Source organism: Schistocerca americana, chromosome X (assembly GCF_021461395.2).
Source record: "Schistocerca americana isolate TAMUIC-IGC-003095 chromosome X, iqSchAmer2.1, whole genome shotgun sequence".
Lineage (NCBI taxonomy): Eukaryota > Metazoa > Arthropoda > Insecta > Orthoptera > Acrididae > Schistocerca > Schistocerca americana.
The window spans coordinates 645,566,827-645,585,842 of NC_060130.1; the positions used below are offsets into that span (position 1 = coordinate 645,566,827).

General features: G+C 42.6%; 1 protein-coding gene across 1 annotated transcript in view; it reads right to left on the reverse strand.

Moving 5' to 3' along the window:
• Positions 1-19,016, reverse strand: part of LOC124555657 (lysosomal aspartic protease-like) — a 48,172-nt gene that overhangs the window by 4,230 nt on the left and 24,926 nt on the right. Inside the window, exons 5-8 of the mRNA XM_047129641.1 lie at positions 6,335-6,534; positions 6,094-6,216; positions 3,206-3,365; positions 453-545 (exon numbers count right to left, since the gene is read on the reverse strand). Of these exons, the coding sequence (XP_046985597.1) occupies positions 453-545; positions 3,206-3,365; positions 6,094-6,216; positions 6,335-6,534 (576 nt within the window). The remainder of the gene's footprint in view (positions 1-452; positions 546-3,205; positions 3,366-6,093; positions 6,217-6,334; positions 6,535-19,016) is intronic.

Here is a 19,016-nt window from a genome sequence, read left to right on the forward strand (position 1 = left end):
AAAACGAAGCTGACAACATTGAAATATACTCTCTGAAAGTAATATTGTTATTTCTTGAGGCTGAGATTATTTTGCTGTTTTTAGTTGATAGTGTGGTGAGCAAGTTGACTTCTGATTCCATTACTACAGTGTTGCTTCATATAACTTCAGCTTACTTTAAAAAATATTAGTTTCCACTATGGTCAACATGCAGTTTCTTTCCCTCTACATGAACTTATATTGCATCTTATTTTCAGAACCTTTAGCGCTCCTAAATGTATAACACAGTTACTTTCAGAAAAGCTATATTATCTGAAAGAGAAGCAACAAATTATAGAGTGTAAATTCACACAACGTTCTTGGAAATTAGAGCCACTGTAGATAATCCAGACCAAGGTAACATTTATTCAAACCTTTACATTAATTAAATACAGATACTACGGAAAAGTAATTTATTACATATTGAACCTTACCTCTTGTACATAATCAGGACCCTTGAGCGTAAAATTTTTTCCCTGCAGGACAAAATGAATAGCAGGGAGTTTGATCACCTTGTTACATGGAACCTTTTTGAAAAAAAAAAAAATAAATAAATAAATAAACACATAATTAATAAGTTCAATAATGGAAAACTATTTAGAGTTTGTTTGTTTTGCAGATTTATACAAAACTTGACTACATATGAAAATACAATAATACACTGGTCACAGCTAATGTTTGGCCGACTTATATAAAACTTGACTACATTTGAAAATACAATAATACACTGAGGTGACAAAAATCATGGGGTACTTATAATATCATGTTGGACCTCTTTTTGCCTGGTGTAGCGCAGCAACTTGACATGGCATGGGCCCAACAAGTCGTTGGAACACCCTGCAGAAGTACTGAGCTATGCTGCCTCTACAGCCATCCATAACTGTGAATGTGTTGCCGATGCAGGACTGTGTGCACAAACTGACCCCTGAATTATGTCCCATAGACATTTGATGGGATTCATGTTGGGCAACCTGGGTGGCTAAACTGTTAGGTCGAAGTGTCCAGAATGTTCTTCAAACCAAACGTGAACATTGTGGTCCGGTAACATGGTTCATCGTAATCCATAAAACTTACATTATTATTCAGGAACATGAAGTCCATGAGTGGTTGCAAATGGTCTCCAAGCAGCCGAACATAGCCATTTCCAGTCAATGATTCGTTCAACTGGATCAGAGGACCCAATCCATTCCATGTAAATACAACTCACACCATTATGGAGCCACCACTAGCTTGCATACAGCCTTGTTGACAATTTGGGTCCATGGCTTCATGGGGTCTGCAGCACACTCGAACCCTACCAGCAAAACTTACCAACTGAAATTGGAATTCATTTGTCATCTAGGATCCAACTAGTATGGTCACAATTCCTGGAGAGGTGCTGCAGCTGATGATGTGCTGTTAGCAAAGGCACTCTTGGCAGTCATCTACTGCTATAGCTCATTAATGTCAAATTCTGCTGCACTGTCTTAGACGAGACATTCATCATTTGTCCCACATTGATTTCTGCAGTTATTTCACACAGCATTGACAATTCTACACAAACACTGCTGCTCTCAGTCATTAAGCGAAGGCCATCAGCCACTGCACTGTCTGTGCTGAGATATAATAGCTGAAATGTGGTATTCTCAGCACACTCTTGACACTGTGGATCTCAAAATACTGACTTCCATAATGACTTCCAAAATGGATTGTCCCATGCATCTAGATCCAAATGTCATTCCGTGTTCGGAGTCTGCTAATTCCCACTGCGCAGCCAAAAACATGTCGGAACCCTTTTCACATGATCTACATGAGTGCAAATGACAGCTCTGCCAATGCAGTGCCCTTTTATACCTCATGTATGTGATACTACTGCCAACTGTATAGGTGAAAACACAGAGTACCAACATATTTCCCTGGGACACATCTGAAGTTACTTCTACTTCAGTCGATGATTAGCCATCCACAACATGTTGTGTCCTCCTTACAAACAAATACCCAATCCAGCTACAAATTTAGTTTGGAACCCAATCTGAATGCACTTTTGTTAATAAATGTTAATGTGGTACAGACTCAAAAAGCTTTTCAGAAGTCAGGAAATACTGCAGCTACACAACTGCCTTGATACATGGATTTCAGTGTGTCATGTGAAAAAGGCACAAGCTACATTTAACATGGCCAATGTTTTTGGAATCCGTATGGGTTTGATGGAGAAGACCTTGTGTTCAAGGTAACTCATTATATTTGAGGTCAGAATATGTTCGGGCATGTCCAAAAGAAAAGACATCATGCATTAATATAACTGATTTGCCTCGATGGCCTATGAATCTGTCACCTTCAGAGCATATGCACAATCACATTTGACCTCCTGTGAGAATCTCAAAGTAGCGACCGGGAGGGGGGGGGCATGGATGGGGAAACCTGATAGGTGCAGTTGGTGGGGATGTTGGTCAGCCAAGGGGCATACTGAGATGGTCGACGCAATTGTGATAAACGCTGTGTCTGGGTGGTGCAATGGTTAACATAACTTCCTACTAAGCAGAGGAGCCTGGGTTCAAATCCTAATCTGGCACAAAATTGACACTCGTTTGCACCGATTCCGCATGAAGTCCCAATGCAGCTGATGTCATGAATTCCTTACCTTACCTTTCCTTTCCTTTCCTTTTCCTCCCCCTCCACCTTCAAGTTACATAACATTCCTCAAATATGTCAGATCTATTTTTTGTTATGAGATTGAATGAATTCTCATGATGAGTGGTTTTGAGAGAAGGCATTTAGTTTTGCTTTGCAGGATCTCTTGTCATGCCCATCACTTGCAAAACTTCAATTATTGCATTGATCCAGACTGTTTTGTTGCCAGCATTTTCAATTTTGGGAAATCTTAGAAACACAAATAAGTAACTTCCTGCACATAAAACATGAGAAGAACAAAGATCAGGACACCTTTTACCTGCAAATTTTGATCATGTTTACTGTCAGAAGACAACTTCTACAAACAGTTTTCATAACAGTTACTCTCAGGATGTGAATGTCTTGAAAAATTTTTAATACAAATTACTGACTCTCCAGAAAAGCACATGTAGTCAAAACGTGGTGTCCTAATCAAAATTACTCTATGTCCTAACATGCAAATTTCTCATGTACATCAGTAAATAAATGCAACACTCCTTATATCATTACACGATGAGGAAGGAAAAGCCGTGCTTACCCGATACCGTCCCAGGACAAATGGTGACACTGGCAATATTTCATGAATTTTTTCAATTTCCGATGCTGGACCAGTTATTGTTGTGGTACTTGTATCAATAAGTGCTTCACAACCATTTTCACAAAATGGAATCAGTTTTGTTCCAAGGTCAACATCTATTCTGTACATATGAATGAAAAGAACAGTTATGTCAACAAGTTGAATATATCCACAGGCATGAAGAAGTTTGCTATAAATTTCAGCATTCTAATATAATGTATGCTACGTGATGAATCAATATTTCAGTTATCCACCTACGTCTCAAATCATCTTTGAGAAAGCAAAGTAGTGCTTCAATCTTAGAAGGTGCAAGAAACACTCTCTATGTTAAAACTCCCCCTTTGAACTATCTTCTTTGAATAATTTTAAATATTATGAGAAAAGACTGCCATTACCATCTTCTATCAGTGTCTGTTAATTCCAGAAGAGTAAGCCGAGAGTAAAGTACAGTTAATATTTCTTTTCTTACAGCAGTTGACTGATGCAGCACCCGTCTTACAGGTACCTAAGTCTTATCAGAGATTGGTAAGTGACTAATAATGCCACATATGGAATAAATATGCAATTTTCACTGTCCTCTCTGCAGTTGGAAAAAGCATACTGAGTATGTAACAATGCCAAGTGAACACTAGTGCCTTCCTGACAAATAACAACATGATCACTGCTCTTAACCACTCGACATACACCCACTCTTTTGATATACATCTCTTCCTTTCCAGTTGAGAAACCAACACTTCAATTCCAATGAAGAGAAACAAGTAGAATCATAGAGAAATTTAGTAAACAAGAACTTTTACTACTTTTTTCTACAAAATTCTTAGCATGTTTGGATAGCATCATGTACTGAAATAAATCTTAACATTCAATGTACAAAGCATTTACTAGATGACTGAAAGTGATGGTGGAAGAAACATGCACAAAACTTCAAAGCTGTCTTATTGAGAAACATTACACATGCCTTAATAGCCCATTAGATACACACTGTATAGTATGTGACAGTAACTGACTCCAGTATTAAGTATTCCTAATCTTACCAGAGCTGGAGCTTGGAAAAAAACAACTATCTGAGCAGGCCCCAGTTCTGATTTGTCTGACACTGATATATGTGAGTAGCAAAATAATTCACTACAGATATGGTAATTGAATTTTAACACCTACTCTTGAAAACTGCATTTCTTTTTAAATGTCTTTTAACACATCTATTGACTATTTTCACAGTACTTCAAGATGGAGTCACAAACACATTATAAAACCATTTATCTTCCTTTACCCTTGCTCAATCTTTTCTGTCAATTTGCTTTCTTGGAATGAACATTCTTCAACAACATGTTTTATAGTAAGGGAAGATAACCATCATTATCCAATACTGCATTCTCATAAAGATCTGTTGCTTTAACTCTACTTTGGCCAGGCTACCTTCTGTATGTAATGTAATGTCCCATAAAATTAATACAATAGTCACTTGTCTACACTAGCCACTGTGTTTGTCATAAACTACAATTGCAAGAGTCTTCCTCTCAGAGACAATCATCCATCCTGCTGGTTTCCTGGTGGAAAATTTGTCTGTACGCTGTATCCTGTTTTTATTTTTGTCTCTCATACAATCCAACACCTGACTATGTCTGAAATATAGTTGTAGTAGCAGTGGGTACCTAGGTAAATAACACTGTGAACTTGAAATAAAGAGTATATTGCAGTAAATAGGCTAATATGAAACTTCCTGACAGATTAAAACTGTGAAATGGGCTGATATGTTGCATGACATTGTTTTCTTGTTGTGAATACATTGTTTTTTTATTATCCACTTGTTCATATTGTTACATCCATGCCTCAGATTGACATGAACTTAGTGCCATTTCTACTATGGCTTCCACATTGTTACGTGAGACACATAGACAATGTATCTCCCAGCTCATAAAACACATTCAAAGACAATAGTTGTTCCAGAGACAAAGCTGACAATTCATACTCCTGAGCATACAGTTCACTCTCATTTACAGTGTAATTTTTTAAAAATCTTTGACCATTTAGGTAACATTGACACTGTTGTCATAGGTACAAATGTTTGTGCAACAGCCTCTGTGCTTGTCATAAATGACTGAAGCCTGACCCGTATGAAAATGATAGTCCTATTCCATAAATATTTGGACCAACTCCATTGTCTTAGCAACCAACAAATCTGTTAGACAACAAAATTTAACAGTTACATGTTAGTTTGTGCCTCAATTCCAACTTTGTCATAAGTGAACAAAATTGACATTGATTGGCCAAGAGTTGCATGTTATTAATGATAAACTGCACTATAACCCGAAAAGGGTGGGATTAGATATTTCAGCTGTACTTTCCACCCAAAGAAATTGTATGAGCTCTTTATATTATTCTGTTGCAGTTTTTATTCTGAATCCCTGATTAATGGTACGTTTGTTACTTGGTAGTTTAAAGATTGTAATGCACAGAAAGTAAGACAAAAACAATGTGTTGATAATGGAACAAAGCAGTAACATATCATGTACTGAAGTAGATATACATGGTATTCTGTTACATGCTACAAAAATTTCTAATATGACAGAGGGTGGGGGGGGAGAGAGAGAGAGAGAGAGAGAGAGAGAGAGAGAGAGAGAGAGAGTGGGGAGGGGGGGGGGGGAGGGAGGAGAGACAAATGGAATAAGTGGGGAAAGTTGGGCAGGAGCACTTAATTCAGTATGCAAACTGCAGTTTACATATGAAGAAATGCTTCACTGGTGTCCTCTGGTGCTGCAACAGCAAATTTCTCAACATTTTCTGATTATACTGTCTTGTATTTCTATATTCATAATAAGTTGATAATTAAAAAATTCTCTGACACTAACTTATCCATATGGAACTGCCAATACTCCTTCTTTGTTACTGGCAGATATGTAAAGCTTCCATTGTAATGTTTTTTCTCTGAAGCTCCTAGTATTAGATTGCCACCTCTGTCTGTTGTCCTGTCTCTGTGGGACAAAGAAAATCTTATATAATGACATGTCTACACTATAAAGATAATTGATTTCTATTATTTGGAGTTCTGCCTATTCTAAAAAGCAGAATAATTTTTCTATTTTATTTTACCTGTTTATATAGAAAGAGAATATTGGAGGGGCTTTGATCAGGTTTTGTTTCATTATATTGTAAAAGACTGGAACAACATTATCTATGGAAAGACTGTCATATGCCAGTCCCACTACCCCATCTGCAATACTAAATAAGTATATCATCGGCAGCTTCACAATTTCGGCAAAAGTCTGATTTTCAACTACAAGATGACCAATCTGAAACAGAATAATAGAGTTCATGTGACAAAAGTTTATGTGACGCATAACAGTAAACAAATTTACTAGTCATACCAAAGAAGTATGCCCTACAGTATTAACTCTGTTGTAAAGTTCACTTTCATTTTATTACATAACACAGACTCTGAAGTGATAGGTGCCAATGGGATTGTAAATTCCACCAGACTCCCAAAGAGCTTATTAATTTATAGAAGAACTCTATGACCAGTGGTTAGAGAGAATAAATTAGTCCACTTTTTTATATAATGTTTATTAAATACAAATACAAACTCTGCAATTGCTGTTTTTCATTTTAATTATGATCAAAGGCTCTATTATCCCTTTTTTACAAAGAAAATTCCGAACTGGCTGTATGAATGATTTTTATTAAATCTGTGACCGGTTTCGCACCACTTATCGGTGCATTCTCAGGCAATCTGTACAAAAAATAATATAATAAGAGCTCATATAAACTATTCCCCCAATTCTGAGGTACAAATTAAACTTTTAAACAACCATTTTTTTAAATGAAACAAGAAAAGTACTCACAAACACTATTTATAACATAGTAATGTTGAACATTGCCCTGTAGCCACTCCCCACCATTCACGTCCAATATACTGTCATCTGGTGAAATCAGTAGTTAAAATTTAAAAATCTTTTTTAAATGATGCGAACGGCAATGAAAATAAAAATAGAAAATAAAAATAAAATACGATGCTGAAAAATGTGGTGCGAAACCAGTCGCAGATTTAATAAAAATCATTCATACAGTCAGTGTAGAATTTTCTTTGGAAAAATGTTGAAGATTGGCTGTGGTTGCCCGCCCTACAAAACAATCTATTATCCCACTTTGACACAGCTAGTATTAGTGGAAAACTGACTATTTCTTTGCTCAATAAATTTTATACCACTTTGGTAATCTTTCCCTTGAGTGAATTTTTCTTTCATAGTAATCACATCTGCTTCATGTATGCTGAAATACTAATTTATATTTACTTTAAATTATGAAGATGTAATTTGAAAAAAACACTAACATAAACAGAAAGAATGCAATCATCTATTAATCTGGTCTCCCTCCCTTGATTTAGTGATCATTACTCTTTTACACACTTGGTATCCACTCATAAAAGGACACATTGCTAAAAATATGGCTGGTTAAAGTGAGACAACATAAGAGGCAATCTAATATAGGTTACACAGAATATTACATCACTGGAATAAAGTGAGATTTCAGGTCTTGGCGTCTTCCCCATATGAATTAAAATCAACAATCTTATGTTTTGTGTAATTATGGTGTAGCCAGGAGGAGTTGATGTATAGTTTGGTTTTTTTTTTTTTTTTTTTTTTTTTTTTTTTTTTTTTTTTTTTTTTTTTGTGGTTTTAGGGCGCAAAACTTCTATGGTCATTAGCGCCCAGCCCGTGACGTAGAAAACAGGAAAAAAACGAAATTTAAAATCAGCAGCAATGGAAACATAGTCAGAAAATTGGAGAAACTAAAGGCAGAAGGAATGCTTAAAAGTCCACTATAGAAAGGGGTTGGTTGTCCACAAAAAAAAAAGCTTCAAATGACTGACGTCATTTCACTGTCACTAATAAACTGTAGAACGCGGTCAGCTGAGCGCGTGTCATCTGCTAAAATCGACGATAGATCAGGCGATAGCTGTAGACGGGAGCGTAACGGATTAAAATAGGGGCATTCAATTAAAAGGTGTCTGACCGTCCACAGCTGAGAGCAGTGGGGACAGAGTGGGGGAGGATCACCGCTTAAAAGATGTCGATGACTAAAAAGACAGTGCCCTATCCGGAGTCGAGCTAAAATTACCTCCTCCCGACGACGCGTTCGGGAGGAAGAGGTCCAAGCGCAAGGAACGGCTTTCACTTCCCGCAATTTATTGTGGGGAAGTGTTGACCAATGCGCATGCCATAAATGAGTAACTTGGCGACATAAACCGCTCCGTAGATCGGTAAACGGAAGAGACTGAAGAGCTGGCCGAGGAAGAGAGACTGCAGCCTTGGCCGCTATATCGGCCGCCTCATTTCCACAGATACCAGCGTGTCCCGGGAGCCAGAGGAACGCCACTGAGACGCCCCCCAGGTGGAGCAAGCGCAGACAGTCCTGAATCCGGTGGACCAGAGGGTGCACAGGGTAAAGAGCTTGGAGACTTAGGAGAGAGCTGAGAGAATCTGAGCAGATTACGTACTGTATCCGCTGATGGCGGCGGATGTAGTGGACAGCCTGGAGAACAGCGTAAAGCTCTGCAGTATAAACCGAACACTGGTCGGGAAGCCGAAAGTGATTTGGGGTGTCGCCAACAATATAGGCACTCCCTACACCTAACGATGTTTTCGAGCCATCGGTGTAAATAAATGTGGCTTCCGTCATTTGTGCACATAGAGCAGCAAATGCCCGACGGTAAACAAGTGTAGGGGTACCATCTTTGGGAAATTGACATAGGTCTCTGAGCAAGTCGATCCGGGGACGGTGCCAAGGCGGTGCTGTACCCCAAGTTGTCAAGAAGGTTTTAGGAAAGCGGAAGGAAAGAGAATGGAGCAGTTGACGGAAGCGGACTCCCGGGGGTAGTAGGGAGGAGGAGCGGCCTGCATACCCGACATCAAAGGAGGCGTCGAAAAAAAGGTTATGGGCTGGATTAGCAGGCATGGAAGACAGATGGCTAGCATAACGACTCAGAAGGACTGCCCGCCGATTGGACAGCGGAGGTTCAGCAGTCTCAGCATAAAGGCTTTCCACAGGGCTGGTGTAAAAAGCTCCAGACACTAAACGTAATCCACGGTGGTGGATAGAGTCGAGACGCCGAAGAATAGACGGCCGAGCAGAGGAGTAGACTATGCTTCCATAATCCAATTTCGAGCGCACTAAGGCGCGATAGAGGCGGAGAAGGACCACCCGGTCCGCTCCCCAAGAGGTACCATTCAGGACACGGAGGGTGTTAAGGGAACGCAGACAGCGAGCCGAAAGATAGGAAACGTGGGAGGACCAGCACAGTTTTCTGTCAAACATAAGACCCAAGAATTTAGCGACGTCGGAAAACGGAAGGTTGACAGGACCTAGATGTAAGGAGGGCGGAAGAAACTCCTTACGTCGCCAAAAATTAACACAAACGGTCTTACTGGGTGAGAAACGGAAGCCGGTTTCGATGCTCCACGAGTAGAGGCGATCGAGACATCCTTGAAGACGTCTTTCAAGAAGGCTGGTCCTTTGAGAACTGTAGTAGATCGCAAAATCGTCCACAAAGAGGGAGCCCGAGACATCAGGAAGGAGACAATCCATAATTGGATTAATGGCGATGGCAAACAGTACAACACTCAGCACGGAGCCCTGGGGTACCCCGTTTTCTTGGGAGAAAGTACGGGAGAGAGTAGTGTTCACCCGCACCCTAAATGTGCGCTCTGCCATAAATTCGCGAAGAAAAAGGGGCAGCCGGCCTCGAAAGCCCCAAGAGAACAGTGTGCGGAGGATGCCTGTCCTCCAACAGGTATCGTACGCTCTCTCCAGATCAAAAAATATTGCTACCGTTTGGCGTTTCCGGAGAAAATTGTTCATGATATAAGTGGAGAGAGCAACAAGATGGTCAACAGCAGAACGATGCTTTCGGAATCCGCATTGGGCTGGTGTTAAAAGACTGCGGGACTCCAGCCACCAAGCTAAACGGTAATTCACCATACGCTCCAAAACCTTACAGACACTACTCGTGAGAGAAATGGGGCGATAGCTAGAGGGGAGATGTTTGTCCTTTCCAGGTTTCGGAACGGGAACGACAATAGCTTCCCGCCATCGCCTGGGGAAGGTACTGTCGGTCCAAATTCGATTATAAAGGCGAAGGAGGTGACGCAGGCTATGGGTTGATAAATGCAGCAACATTTGGACATGGATACCATCCGGTCCTGGGGCGGAAGAGCGAGAAGTAGAGAGTGCATGTTGGAGTTCGCGCATGGAGAAAACAGTATTGTAGCTTTCGCGATTTTGAGAGGAGAAAGCAAGATGCCGCACTTCTGCTGCACGTTTCTTCGGGAGAAACGCTGGCGGGTAATTTGAAGAGCTCGAAATCTCAGCAAAGTGCTGACCCAATGAGTTAGAAATTGCGACGGGGTCCACTAAGGTATCATGCGCGACAGTGAGCCCAGAGACCGGGGAGAAACTAGGCGCGCCTGAGAACCGTCGAAGCCGACTCCAAACTTCCGAGGAGGGAGTGAAGTTGTTAAATGAGCTAGTAAAGAATTTCCAGCTTGCCTTCTTGCAATCGCGGATGACGCGACGGCATCGCGCACGGAGCTGCTTATATCGGATACAGTTGGCCAAAGTTGGATGGTGACGGAAAATGCGAAGAGCACGTCGCCGCTCACGTATTGCGTCACGGCAGGCCTCGTTCCACCAAGGAACTGGAGGGCGCCGGGGCAATTCGGAGGTACGTGGTATTGAACGTTCCGCAGCTGTGAGAATAACGTCGGTAAAATGTGTGACCTCATCGTCGACGCTGGGAAAGCGACGGTCATCGAATGTCGCTAGAGACGAAAAAAGTGTCCAATCGGCTTGGGCAAACTTCCAGCGTCGCGAGCGCATATATGGCAGTTGAGGCTGCAGTCGAAGAACACATGGAAAGTGGTCACTCGAGTGTGTATCATCAAGGGCGAACCATTCGAAGCGCCGAGCTAGCGTAACAGTACCGACCGCAAGGTCCAAATGGGATAAATTTGCCGTGGAGGCAGACAAAAATGTAGGGACCCCAGTGTTGAGGCAGACTAGATCCGCTTGGTGGAAGACGTCTAGCAATAGTGAGCCACGTGGACAAGGATGTGGAGATCCCCAAAGCGGGTGGTGGGCATTGAAGTCCCCAACCAGCAAATAGGGGGGTGGAAGCTGATCAAGAAGATGAAGGAGATCAGCTCGTGCCATTGGTGTAGACGATGGAATGTATACCGTACAAAGAGAGAACGTGTATCCAGAAAGGGAAAGACGGACGGCGACAGCTTGGAAGGAAGTGTTTAAGGGGATTGGGTGATAATGGAGAGTATCATGGAGCAGAATCATGAGTCCTCCATGGGCTGGAGTGCCTTCAACTGAGGGGAGGTCATATCGGACGGACTGAAAATGAGGGAGAACAAAGCGGTCATGGGGACGCAGCTTTGTTTCCTGAAGACAGAAGATGACCGGCGAGTAGGATCGTAAGAGGATCGACAATTCCTCCCGATTGGCGCGAATGCCGCGGATATTCCAGTGGATAATGGACATAGGGTGAACAGAAAATGGAGGAACGGCACCAAGGGTGCTGTCAACTCAACGACTGCTCAGAGCTTGCGACCGACAGCATGGAATGGCATTCAGTCGAAGGCAGAAGATCCTGATCCATAGGTTGGTCAGGAGCAGCTCCTGCCACCAACGATCGGCCAGTTGACCGGCCACCAACAGTGCGCCTCGGCGACACAGAAGATGGCCGAGGGCGATTTCCGCCAGGTGGTGCTGTAGATGGGACACGCCTTGGCGGAGAAGGAGAGGAACTGTGTTTCTTCGTAGCCTTCTTGGAGGTATGTTTAGATGAAGGAGGAACCGATGGTTGTGAAGTTGCAGTACGTAAAAACTCTTCACGAGAATGCTCTTTTTTTGTAGACTTGGCGTCTGACTTTTGGGCTCGAGATTTAGCAGAACCCGACGAAGGGTGAGCCATAGAGTGGGCAGGCGAAAGAGGTGAGGTTGAACGGGCGATCTTTGCGCTGGCCGATCTGACGACCGTGGTACTAAATGTGAGGTCACAAGTCTGCGTGGCCGCCTCCTTTGTTGGCCGAGAAGAAGCAAGGACAGCGCTGTATTTTCCTTTCTGAGGCACGGTGGGCTGTCGACTGGCGAGTAACTTTCGAGCAGCAAAGGTCGACACCTTTTCCTTCACTCTTATTTCCTGGATCAGCTTTTCGTCCTTAAAAACAGGGCAATCTCGAGAGGAAGCAGCGTGGTCACCCATACAGTTGATGCAGCGAGGGGATGGAGGTGGACAAGCACCCTCATGGGCATCCCTGCCACACGTAACACATTTGGCCGGATTGGAACAGGACTGGCTGGTGTGATTAAACCGCTGACATCGATAGCAACGCGTAGGGTTTGGGACATAAGGGCGAACGGAAATTATCTCATAGCCTGCTTTGATTTTTGATGGGAGTTGAACTTTGTCAAAAGTCAAGAAGACAGTGCGGGTTGGAATGATGTTCGAGTCAACCCTTTTCATAACCCGATGAACAGCGGTGACGCCCTGGTCAGACAGGTAGTGCTGAATTTCTTCGTCAGACAATCCATCGAGGGAGCGTGTATAAACGACTCCACGCGAGGAATTTAAGGTACGGTGCGGTTCCACCCGGACAGGGAAGGTGTGGAGCAGAGAAGTACGCAGCAATTTTTGAGCCTGGAGGGCACTGTGTGTTTCTAACAACAGGGTACCATTCCGTAATCTGGAACAAGACTTTACAGGACCCGCAATTGCGTCGACACCTTTCTGAATAATGAAAGGGTTGACCGTGGAAAAGTCATGACCTTCGTCAGACCGAGAAACAACAAGGAACTGTGGCAACGATGGAAGAACCGTCTGTGGCTGAGACTCAGTGAACTTACGTTTGTGAGCAGACATAGTGGAAGGTGAGGAAACCATTGCGGAAGAATCCCCCATGATTACCGGCGTCTCCGATGGCGCGCTCCTCCCTTGTGGGGGCCCTCACCGAGGGCACACCCGCCTTAGGTGATTGTTCACACCTCAGGTCACACCTCCCGACATACGGACGGAGGGACCAATCGGCACTTTCGGAAGGTATCAGCTCGGGTAATCACCCCTCCCTGGGCCTGGCCTTTACCAGGGGGTACGTACGTGTCCTACCTGTCTACCCGGGGCGGGGAATTACGCGTTACCCCGTCACCGGCTACGCATGGAAGTGCGTGGGTCGGCCTTCAGACACGCACAGGGAGGAAGAAAGAGAAAGGGAAAGGAAAGAAGAGGGGGTCTCAAACGCCGCAGCGGAGAAAAGGGTAAAGACAAGAGGTAAGGAAAGGAGATGGACAAAGGAAGGAAGAAGACATACAAGCAAGGAAGAAGAAGAATGCGGTACATTTACAAGCGTCCGTCTCCGGACGTAGGCGCAAACCATACTCCCAGAGGGGGAGAAAGTGAAGGAAAGAGCAAGAGGTGAGGGGGGGGGGGGGTGAAGACAGGGGATGGGGAAGGATGCGGAAAGGGAAGGTATGCAGCCCGGAAAGGAAGGAAGGCCACATTAGCTCGGGGCCCCGTGCTCGCTACGCACGTATCCACAAAAGAGTTGTGGATTCCCTGGGGGGGTATAGTTTGGTTAAATGATGTAGTATGTTAACAATCAACACAACAGCTCCAACTACACTGATGGAAAAAGAATTGCGACATCAAAAATTTCTTAACATAAAGTAATGAAATATAGGGAGTACATCTGTCTACGTCACATATTTAAATGATTAACATTTCAAGATCACAGGCTAATGTAAGTGCAAGATAAGCCACTCCAAATGTGAAACACTGGTATATTAATAACTAGTGTAACTGCCAGAATGTTGAATGTAAGCATGCAAATGTGCATGCATTTTGTTGTACAGGTGCCAGATGTCAATTTGTGGGATGCAGTTCCATGCCTGTTCCACCTGATCAGTCAATACAGAGACAGTTGTTACTGCTGGTTGTGGATGACGCTGGAGTTGTCGTTCGATGATATTCCACATGTGCTTGATTGCAGAGAGATTTGGTGATCAAGCATGCCAAGGCAACATGTAGACACACTGTAAAGGCCATTGGGTTACAACAGCGGTATGTGGGAGAGCATTATCCTGTTGGGAAATATTCCCTGGAATGCTGTTTATGAATGGCAGCACAACAAGTCAAATCACCAGACTGACATACAAAATTTGCAGTCAGGGTGCATGGGATAATCCTGAGAGCGATCTTGCAATCATATGAAATCGTACCCCAGACCATAATTCGCAGGTGTAGCTGCAGTGTGTCTAGCATGCAGACAGGTTGGTTGCAGGCCCTTTGGCCTCCTCCTAACCAACATAACAGCCATCACTGGCACCAAGACAGAACTAGTTTCCATTAGAAAACAACAGACTTCCACCATACCCTCTAATGAACTCTCGCTTGACACCACTGAAGTCACATATGGCGTTTGGTTGGGATCAGTGTAATGCACACTACAGGGTGTCTGGCTTGGAGCTGTCCTTGAAGTAACAAATTTTTAACAGTTTGTTGTGTCACTGTGTTGCCAAATGCGGCTCAAATTGCTACTGCAGGTGCAGTACAGTGCAGCCAGAGCCATACCCAGAACACAATGGTCTTCCTTCTCCGTACTGCCACATAGCCATCAGGAATCCGTCTTCTTGCATCATTACATTCTCATGACCACTGCTGCCAACAATCATGTACAGTGGCTACATTCTTGCCAAGTCTGTCTCCAGTACTGCAGAAATGAGCTGCTGATAATAGTTTTTTTTATTTTTATTTTTTTTTTACCTTAAAGGCATTCTTGACTTACATCAACTCACCACCTCCAACCTCAAAGGTGGGAAATGCTCATGACCATTATAGTATGTATTTAAAGTAAATCCTATTTCCATCTTCATAGTGGTGCTACTAGTGCCACTCTTATGCCACTGGTGTGAAATTTGAACAGGCATCATATATCAGATGTTGTATAGTGGGAGCTTCTGCCACTGAATGTATCAGGATGACCAAATATAGTGGGAAGAGGTAGAAGGCATCATATTAAGACTCATCCGAACTTTCCAAGTGATTTATTGTTTTCAACTGCAGTGCCCCCATTCCTCTCGATCTGCGTCACTGGGTCCTGCAATGCTGAAGGACACCACTTCGCTGTCTGCGAAACGGCTTGACGCGCAATGGCTGCCCCAGCAACCCGTGCACGCACTGTGTGTCGGCCTTGTATGCCAGCGTAGTTGCGGCATCATCAGGACGCTGGCAATTGACTCAGCGGTAGGCGTCCCTGCCGACTCAGTGCCACTTGGTGTGAGCCGCAGGCGGCCAGCTGCATGCTTTTCACTGGCGTGAATGAGATCGCGGCGACAACAAGCGCCCACAATCCGGTGTCCGAATCTGCAGCCCTCGCCTCGGGATGCCTCCGGCGTGTGTTGGAAGCCAGGATGACTGCCCGCGGTAGTGAGCTGTGGAGTGGCCCACCACTGGCTGGCTACGGACCCCGCGTTGGCCTCAGAGGGTCGAACCAGCAACCTGCCATGGACTGGAATGCTGGCACCCCATCTGCTGCTGCGTGTAGCTGGTGGTGTGACACACCCTGCCGTCCAGGAGAGCTGCCAAACTTGAATGAATCTTGTTAGAAACCTGCACCTATTTATATGCAGCTGTGCACCTCTGTTTTGCCATATGCGCCGCTTCGCGTCACGTACTCATAACACGCTAGGTTGGCCAGTGGGCTCCTTCTTCCTGTGATTTGTAACATGCCACACCGCTACGTATACTCTTCCAGCAATTTGATGGCCCTGTGGCCTCTATTCTAGTTTGCAACTGTTGGTATGCGTAACTCACTGCAATCTCGCCTGCCCCTGGCTGTAACTTGTGCTCAGAATATTGCACAAAACTAACTTTCTCTATCCTAAACGGTGGTGCCACTACAGTAGAAAGATTGTAACGCTAACAATGGTTGCATAGTCTGTGCATCAGCTCCACAAAAGCAAAACAAAGTACATATATTTCTTTCACCATTACCTGAGTGAAAAAGTTGATGAGTATGATTCAGTTAGACTATCTGGAGTAGTTTCAGACACTGACGTTTTATAGTGTGTGTGTGTGTGTGTGTGTGTGTGTGTGTGTGTGTGTGTGTGTGTACACGAGGATGTCTAAGCTGCTGTGAGGAATTTAGGAATTTCTGTAAAGGATAGAAGGAAAGTGTCAAAGGAATTCCTGTAGTTCAGATCTGAAAACCTGAGGTTTATCATTCACGTATCATTTCTGTTGGAAGTTTCCTGAAAACTGAACCTGTAGAATGGTGCACACTTTTCTTCACAATCATTACAAACTGGTTACTCACATACAAGTTGTTTTTGGGTCCAGTATTCGCACAGTGACTGCTGCAGTTTCCCTTGAACAAGTCCATATTATTAACCACAAATACTATGAGGGGGTACATGTACAGAGATGACAGAGTCAGAATTGAGAACTTCTAGGAATCCTGATCCCTGTTCTAGAGTATGTGTCCCTTTATATTTGCTGCCTGCCAGCTGTCACTGGACCCAAAAACTTCTTAATATTCTAGGGGGTGTAGGTGAAGCTCTGGACCTAGAAATATTGTGTTTTACTAGACTTGTAAAAGTAATAGGTGAAGTAAGAGAAGTTAAAATTTCAGACTGCTGACTAGCTTTGCAGTGCCAGAAGCAATGATGAAATCCTACTAGTGTAGGAATGAACTGTCATTTCATGTCTTCAAAAGTTACATCTAAACAACTGCGGATAGAAATTGTACAATAAATCATTATTTTTGCAGCCTAAACTGTCACTCCAACTACAATACATCATACCTATTTTTATGTAAATTTTGCTTTTGTCAGAAAATCATTCGAAATATTTGTTGCGACAGAGTATAAAAACGTTTTGAGAACTTACCTCAAGAATTACATCGAAGACTATTTGACAATTTTTTCATCAGAAGTTTGCAAAATACATTATGATATCATGTTTTTTTTTCCAAAATTAGTAGAACAGCTTGTAGTGGAAGTCTATACAGTTGCATTCCTTCAAATACTTTCTGTACAAGCAAGAGAAATGTATACAAAACTGAGAACAAAGCACTTTTTTGAGTGCAGTGAACGACTATTCTCCTTCCAGTTTCAAGTTTTAACAACATGAGCCAATTAGTAAATTGACACCCAAGGACTGGTTCTTCAAAGTGATGTGCGAACACTCAACATCATAGTACCCAATAGTGTAAGTTGAAGTACTAAGTGTGTGGAATTTTGAGCTGCTACTTGTAATGCAGGTATAAGCAATGAACAGAGTGCAACAGAGTCTTCCTAAAATTTTCTCGACTGTTTTGTACCATACCAGCAGATACACTTCAGGTGATTTTCTGGGAATGACCACTTGCCCTAAAAGGTGTAAGGAAGCAGCTATGTACTGGATGAAGAAGAGATAGCGTTACTTACAAGACGAGGTCCCCAGTGGTGGGATCGACTTTTTGAAACAATCTACGATCACAAAATTAACATTTTCCTGCTGTTTACGACATTTTTTATCACTCCCATCAAATTTCCTATGTCCACAATGTTAATTCACATCCAATTTTGCGTCATCATATTTATAATTTTCCTGTGATTTACACTTCATGAAAAAATGTTCATGGAATAAAAACTGACGTAAAATGACACTGGCATGATGTTGACCATCAAGTAGTGTTTACAAACATCATGTGGTCAAGTTTCTTGACACCAGGGTGCTCTAATTAGCAGATATAAACCAGTAAACATGTTAAAGTTGGAACAATTCGTGCCATATCTCCTGCCACTGCCAAACTCTACTCTGCATGGTGGATGACAGAAGTAACTAGGTTCACACGAATAAAGGTATCATGATCAATCGCAACCATTTGCAAACTCTCTCTACAGTGCATGCACAATTTTGTGATTGTTGTAATTGTTGTCACACCTGTGTCAAACCATATTTAATGTTTTCATCTTTTGGCCACTTGTAGCGCTAGCTGACACCTTCATTCAGTTTGCATTACTCAAATTTTTTTGGTTTAAGCACGGTGTGAATTACGTATATTCCCATTCTGAGCAAAATGTGTTTCAAGGATTTATTCTTGATGTTAAGTGCAATATTTACCTATGTATTTTTTGTGATGTTACGCAGAAAAGCAATATGAATGAGTTTGTGTGTGTGTGGTTTTCTACATAACTGAGGAAGCATAGTACCAGATAACCTCAGAAAGATGCCTACAGTTCAAGAGACGCAGAACAACACATATGCAAACACCACACAAAATACTTCTGTAAATATTTGCACTTGATATCGATAAAAAGTTCGCAAAACGCACTGTGCTAAGCATGAAAAATATGTAACTGATGCAATGTTTCATTATTTAAATAATGAATGACAGCTCTGGCGTTCCAAAAACATCGATAATGACGTATGAAACTGAGTCAAACGTTTCTGCTTCCCAATAGTCAGATCCCATTATATCAGCAGTTTTATTAGATAACAGACCATTATTAGGTAATAAACAAGTCCCTGGCATGAGTATTTTGATGCCTATAATGTGCACATACATAAAGTGCGAAAATGCAAGGGGGTATCCTATACATAACTTTTACAGCTTAAAACATTGTTTCCCACATTTTACACCTTTTTGTTTGAAGTTCCTTGAAAAGTGTAAAAGCAGGGTTTCACTGTATATGGTGTTGTAGGTTAAGACCCAAGAAACCATACTCCGCAGCC